The sequence below is a fragment of the Sinocyclocheilus anshuiensis genome, unplaced genomic scaffold, assembly GCF_001515605.1.
Source record: "Sinocyclocheilus anshuiensis isolate Anshui unplaced genomic scaffold, SAMN03320099.WGS_v1.1 scaffold111, whole genome shotgun sequence".
Taxonomy (NCBI): domain Eukaryota; kingdom Metazoa; phylum Chordata; class Actinopteri; order Cypriniformes; family Cyprinidae; genus Sinocyclocheilus; species Sinocyclocheilus anshuiensis.
This window is the reverse complement of record NW_015552549.1, coordinates 1,158,800-1,166,355: the sequence shown is the minus strand read 5'-3', so window position 1 is coordinate 1,166,355 and position 7,556 is coordinate 1,158,800. Positions and strand designations below refer to the sequence as shown.

Genomic DNA, 7,556 nt, shown 5'->3' with positions numbered 1-7,556 from the left:
GAGAAAACATCAGGTTTAATGTTAATAAGTTGTATATGTGAGCTTGCAGCTAAAAAAGGGTGTGATTGGGAAAGTAGAGTGCATCTGTTGCTGCAGAACTAGACAGGAAGCCACCCTGAGGCTGCGGTGACATCACCTTCCCTGGGAGGAGCACTTCCTGTCTGACATTCCTCAATCAACACACACACACTCGTGAGGAAATGGCATACATCAACAATACACTCCATATAAGCACACACAAACACACGGTCTTACCCGCACACAAGCTTCCTAAAACAACACCAGTCTAATCTGTGTCACCAGTAGTGTGTGAAAACGAGACAGTTTGGTTATTTTTCTTGGAGTGAAAAAACATTTTTCTCTTTGTTTTACTCTTACACACTCTTTCTCATCAGTAAGTGTTGTCAGTAGCATTGAGTGGCTAATCAGTCATCCTGTGGGTCAGATCTCTGTCTAAAGCGTGTGAAGTGGATCAGTGATCTGGCTGATACGTGGCTCTTATCTGTGAGAGCAGAGGAGGAGACTCTGACTGCCAGGGTTTCCAGCACTAGCCTGAAGGGCCGATCAGCCTTTCCAGAGATCACAACCTTATGCCCTGTGCAATAAAAACAGGCTGGACAAGCAGAGAGATAGAAGAGCACTGAGTAAAGCAGAGAGAATAGCTGTTTGTTTGCATGTGTTTCTGACCTAAGAATTCGTGGACTAAATAATCCATCACTGCGAATGTCATTTATGCAAAAAACAGAATTTGCAAATAAAGCAGAATTTCCATCACATGTGTTAAAGAGCTCCAATCTGTCAGTTACAGGGGAAAAAAATACACAAAATATACAACAATTTTAACAAGTTTGAGGTCAGAAGGAATTTTTTCTTAAATGAAATTGATATTTTTATTCAGCAAGGACACATTAAATCGATCAAAAGTGACAGTAAAAACATTTATAATCTATAAAATATTTTTCTTTCAAATAAATGCTGTTCTTTTGAACTTTCTATCTGAAAACAACATTGATAATAACAAGAAATGTTTCTTGAGCTGAGCACTAAATCAGCATGTTAGGATGATTTCTGAAGGATCATATGACTAGAGTAATGGCTGCTAAAATTTCAGCCATCATAGAAATATTAATTGCATTTTAAAATATATTAAAATATGAAACAGCAATTTTAAATTGTAATAATATTTACAATATTTCTGTTTTTATTTAAATTAAATAAAACTAAATAAATATTTTTTTATCAAATTAATGCAGCCTCAGTGAGTAAAAGAGACTTCTATCAAAAACATTAGAAAATGTTACTAACTCCAAAGTTTTTATCAATAGTGTAAATGGACAAGTTGTAGCCACTGGTCAAGCCATTTTGACTTTTTTTTATTAAATATAAAAATTACTTGCAGTTTAAAGCATGAAAAAATCATGATCTGAAGAACTTCACGTTTTCAAGCAATTTTGAGGCAGTCACATCGCATTTAGAAATAAATAATAAGTAAATGTATTTATGTGTTTATTCTTACAGAATAAAAAATATATTCACCTCAAGCAAGCATTTTAATGTGCTTTTTTATGCACATTTTGGACATTTTATTCATATCTTTGTGCTTCCATTAAGCATTTTTTAAGTCATTATAAGGATGTTTTCATAAAATTTGCTTTAAAAAATGTGTTTTGTTGATAATGTACCTGTATTAAGCTACAGAGATAGATTCTTTGTGTATGGAATCTATTTCAAACATAACATATTTCAAACAGTATAAAACTTTCAGAATTGTAATTTTTTGTCTTATTTTGATGACAGCGGTAACTAATACCAACTTGCCACAGTTTTACAGCAGTAAATTGATTGGAGTTTTAATTACTTTGTTTAAATAATATAAATATAATTAATAAGCTTAATTTAAGAGAGAGAGAGAGAGAGAGAGAGAGAGAGAGAGAGAAAAAGTGCAACAGAGAAGCAAAGTGGGCACTCTGTATAGAGAGAGAAAAGACAGAATGGTAAAGTTGTCAGGTAAGGACAGCACACACGGCCACACACACAGGCACGGGCGAGTGGAGAGGAGTGCATGCTCTTCTTTGGGAATCATCCAGGTGGATGATGGGATTGTTGACAGTGAGCTGCATATCTTTAACCCTGTATTAACTCGGAACAGCAGAGCTTGGCCTTTTATTATTCCTGCACCGTTTGGGCTTAAGTAGGCCACACATATACACCTATACACAAACACGCGCATGCACGCACACACACACACGCACACTCTCTCTCCAGGAAGAGACATTGTCACTGCATAGAGCACATCACCTTTCAACAGCTGTGACAGCCCAGCCTGGAGAGTCACGCACACTTTTTAAAGGCCAACGCACACATTTTCCTTCACTCGCACTTCCCGTGTATCTCTTTTACAGTGAAAGACTCGCCAGTTAATTTCGGAGAGAAGGCAGAAACATGTTTACCGCAAATACTTTCTTTCACTCTATTACTGTCATGGCTCACACACACAGATGCTCACGCTGAGCTCTCCACAGTCTCTCAGTCTTAATTGCCACACAATAGGTCTACAGACCGGACAGGATTATGTTAACAATGGGAGCCCCAGCCTGTGAGGATCACTCTCTGGCCACTGATTCAGAGAACAGCTCTGTGAAATAGAGCCCCCTAATCCACTAATGCAAACATACTGCAAGAATATAATGCTGCTCGCTGTCACTGTCTCTTTCCCAACTATCCAGTCTTGAGGTGCAGTTTTATTGCTCAAATGTTGCTCCTTTATAGCTCAGCAGACTAGATAGATTTATTTTTTTAATTAAAGAAAATAATAATTAATTTAGCAAGAGTGCATTAAATTGATCAAAAGTGACAGTAAAGGCATTTATAACATTACGAAAGATTTCTATTTCAAATAAATGTTCATCTTTTTAATTTTCCATTCATCAAAAAAAAACAAAAAACTTGTCTATAGTAATAGCTGCTGAAAATTCAGCTTTGTTATCACAGGAATAAATTACAATTTAAAATATATTAAAATAGAAACCAGATATTTTAAATGCTAATAATAATAATTTTATATAATCATATAATATTATATAATGTATATACATTCCCTGTAGTTTTTATGATTTACTGTAGTTTTGATCAAATAAAAGCAGCTTTGGTGAGCATAAGAAACTTTTTTCAAATAATAATAAAAAAACAAAAACATAAAAAAATGTTACAACCCCAAACTTCTGAACAGTAGTGTATATAATCATTTTGTTTTTAAACAAACTGCAGATGACAAATAAATTGGCAGCATTCCATAATGCACCATAAGGGGCTGTTCACAAAGGACTCGTTATTGCGTCTATCTGGGCTATTTTTAATTGTGTAAACAAGCGTTAAATGGATGTTGTTCAGCATCTAAATCCATGAGCACGGTGTTTGTAAGACGCTATATCACTTTAAAAGAAGTTTAACTTTTAGAAATATGTTCTATTGCATTCTCATACTGTTTTTGAATAAAATAGCACATCCTCTGTGAGCAGCCCCTAGCAGAGCAGGAGCAAAAATGGTTCTGTGAAAGCACCCTGTGAAACATTACTTCCTGTTCTGCTTTCATGAGAGCTGAAGGTCTTCTTCTAGAAGGTCAAATCTAGCCAGCAGTATAGTTGCGAGCAAAAGACCTCCATTAAACATTCAGAGTAAGGGCACATCAACCCTTTCCGTGGTGTTTTCCTTCCTTTGCTGTGTTATTTCTTCATGAAGTGGATATCCAGATGTTGAAGATTACATCACAAATAAAGCCTTCCAGTGGGGTCAGGGCTCACGACCACAGAACTCCCACGGTTAGCACGGGAACTCTGAACTTTCTGCACACCAAAATCACTATCAGTGTTTAAGTATATCCATGGTGATGAAGGCATCAACTGCAATGTTCCCATGGAGATAGAACGACACCTTTCCTCATTACTGTATGGCTTATTGAGCTTCAATTATTCCTAACACACACAATGATAAGAGAGAAAGAAATAGAGAGAGAGAATAAGAGAGAGAGAGAGAGAGAATAAGAGAGAGAGAGAGAGAGCTTCTAAGGGATGTGAAAGAGATGAAACAGGAGGTAGTGAAAAGGGTTGCTATTAGATGTCACTGGCCTTTTGTGTCTGTCAATGAGAGCAGATTAAAGTATTTGAAATAATCTTACTGGGGCATTAACAGAGCTCAGAATGTAAAAGAGGAGAAGAAAAGGAGAAGATGAGGAGTCAATCACGACACATACATTTACACATAAAATGAGATTAGATACAGCCATCCAACGTAAACTAAACACCCTCTGAGAAGAAAGCTAGCTAGCGGGCCAGTTTTAATTTCACGTGAGTAATTCAATTGACCCCAATCAGATTTTCAAAAGCTTCCCAATGAGTCCAAGAACTCGAACCTGGTCCCGTGAGCGCACATCTCGCACTGCTGCGAGTAAGATTTGTTCTTTTAACAATCTAATAAGGCATTGTTAGTTGGCTTTATTTCCCTGACATTCCTCTGGTTTCGCTGAAGTGGCCTGTTGTGCTGTCTTATGAGAGGAACCTAATTAGGAAATCACTTTCATTACTCTTCCAGAGGAATTAGCGCTAGCCTTGCTAATTACTGCTGTAAAACCTAATCAGCTCTTTGAAACAAGGCCACACTAATGAGCTCTTATTTATTCAGCTAAATAACTTCAAGGGAAGGAAGACGTTCAAAATCATATTTTTGATGAATTTGGGAGCACACGCTCGTCTGTGCTTGCCGGGGGCTGCAGCTGTCTTTGAAAGCTGTGAAGCGTTCTAGCCCAGTGGAGCAGAAATGGGCCAGCCGCACAGACACAGCAGCCAGGTAGAAGCCTCTCTTACGCTGTTACAAACACACACACACTACACTATTGCTGGCAAAGTCGCAGTGACCCTACAGCTGTGTTCATCTGATAGCACAGGCCACTGACTTATTAACACACAGATGAGAACACACCTTTGACACTTAAACACACTTTAATCTGCAGAAATCCATGCTTAGTTTGCTCGCACTACAGCACGATCGAGTCAGAAATGTAATAGTCTCGCCCTCAATATTAACGTGACACGCTTGTATGATCTTTTAAACAAAAACAGTAGGAGACGCGGTTCGCTGCACACGCTGCTGCCTCCAGAAGTCTTGCACATCTTCACTGCTGATTATTCATACATGCACACTTCAGAGCACACTACATACTCAACAACCCCGACAGGGCCTCAAAACAGCCTAGCCCGATCACTAAACAATTACTCTTGCAAACAAATGGCTTCTGGTCCCAGGAAGGCTTTTTATGCTTGTTTTTCTCATTGATGGTGAATTCTTTGAACTTTGCTGCCTTTGATTTGTAACATTTTATACTGAGCAATAAAGCGTATATAGTGATACAGAGCAGCCACAGAGTGTGTTCACAAAGCCGTTATAGAGCAACACTTGTCATTTTGATTTGTTTGAAAGTGATTTGAATTTATTTAGTGCATTATATCTGTAGTGATGCTAACACTGCATTAAACATAGGCTCTTATTTAACTTGATATGAATTAAAACAGGTTGTATAGGAAAAGAAGTGCAGTCTGTTATTTGTTTGTGCACTACCAATCCAAAGTTTGGGGTCAGTAATTTTTTTTTTTCATTACAAATACACAGTATTATTGTGACATATTATTACAGTTTAAAATAGCTGTTTTCTATTTTAATATATTTTAAAATTACCTTTATTTCTGTGATGGCAAAGCTGAATTTTCAGCTGCCATTACTCCAGTCTTCAGTGTCACATGAAAATCATTCTAATATGCTGATTCAGTGAAACCTTTCTTATTTTTATCAATGTTGAAAACAGATGTGCTGCTTAATATTTTACAGAAAACCATACTTTTTTCAGGATTCTTTGATACATAGGAAGTTTAAAAGAACAGAATTTACTTCAAATATAAATATCTTGTAACATTATTAATGTCTTTACTGGAATCTGTGATCAATTGAATTCATTCCTGCTAAACGAAAGTATTAATTTCTTAAAAAACAAAAATCTTACTGACCCCAAACTTTTGAAAGGGATGATATACTGGTATACACTGATAGAATATAAAGATATAAAGATTTATTTTTTTCTTCATTTTGGGTCTTAATTGTTTTAGGAAAGTGGGGTGTGGAAGGGAAACTTAAAGCAAAAAAAAAAAAGTTCCTGTACAAACTCTTTTTTTGTTATTTGTGTCAAATTAAAAATGGAATCTACCCTGACAAACTGTTCTCCTTCATAACTCACTACATTTCAATCATGCCACTTTCAACACTTGCACTGGACTTTCTGTCTATCAAGGCATTTGATGATCAAATATGTTGAAACGCACAAACATTTGATATCCAGCTCTTACCTGTCGATGATGACCGGGTCGGAGGGCGTCTCATTACGATTGCCACAACTTTTCTTGTCACAGCAGCGGCTAATAGAGATGGAGGGAGAGAAAGAGATGAAGAGAGCAGTTAACCTGGGTGTTACTGCACATATGTCAGCACTGACCTCAAACACAGTGGAGAAGGAAGAGGTAGCAATTATAAAGCAGTCTTTCTTTGGCTCCTACAAGGCAGACATTCACTCCTGCTGTACACACAGCCCACAATATGCTGCCTCTCGGCCTGTGTATTAGTTATTACCGTTAACAGACTGCCCGGCTCAGGGATGGTTATAAGGATTAGAAGTGTGGCTGATAACAGGGCAGTTATCTAGTGATGGAGAGAGAAGACGAGGACAGAGAGCAGGAGGAGAGGTAAAATTAAAGAGGGCACTCAACGGGGACATACATCCTGGAAGGATTTCAGGTCGAACAGAAGGGGGAAAGGTGCCTTTGTGTGTTTTATTAAGTGCTGCAAATGTGTTCCCAAAAGAAAATGTTTTATTTAAATATATTTATAATGTAACACTTCTATAAATAAATCATTTTAAATTATAAATGAAAACTATAATATATAAAAAAAGAAAAATCACTATACTACTTATATATAAAATATTATATTATATATCAAATATATTTATTTTTTTAAATACAATATTTTGTGTATATGTGTGTATGTTATTATATATATATAGATATATATATACAATGTTTATTATTATTATTATTATTTAAAATTTCTATATTTATGAACTTTATATATACTTATATATACTTTTTTCTAACTGATATTTATTTTTATAGTTGAAAACAGAAAAAATAAAATTAATAAAATAATAATGGTTTTGATGCGCAACCTATTATCAGCCCCTAAATATCAAATAAAATCAAGCAAAGTTTGATGATGGTTTAGCATGTTAGTCAAACCGCCCTCTCACATCTGAATGGTTGTTTTTTGCCAGATTAAATATGCGCCAATTTTATTGCAATATCTTCTTGCTTTATATTTAATCTCATATCTCCAGGTTCCCTTTCAGTCGGTCACTCTCGACGTCAAATTGGGATCTTGCTTAGAGAGACCAATCTACTTCGAGTGTAAACTAAACGAGCCAATGCACATTGGCATGCGATTATTGCATCCAGCTGCTG

The 7,556-nt window shown here is 36.2% G+C and overlaps 1 protein-coding gene across 1 annotated transcript in view; it reads right to left on the bottom strand.

The window, feature by feature from the left end:
• Window positions 1–6,389: 6,389 nt before the first annotated feature.
• LOC107664320 (transcription factor COE1-like) overlaps window positions 6,390–7,556 on the bottom strand; it is a gene marked incomplete at its 3' end in the record, with an annotated part of 18,136 nt that continues 16,969 nt past the window's right edge. Inside the window, exon 6 of the mRNA XM_016454846.1 lies at window positions 6,390–6,458. Within this exon, the coding sequence (XP_016310332.1) occupies window positions 6,390–6,458 (69 nt within the window). The remainder of the gene's footprint in view (window positions 6,459–7,556) is intronic.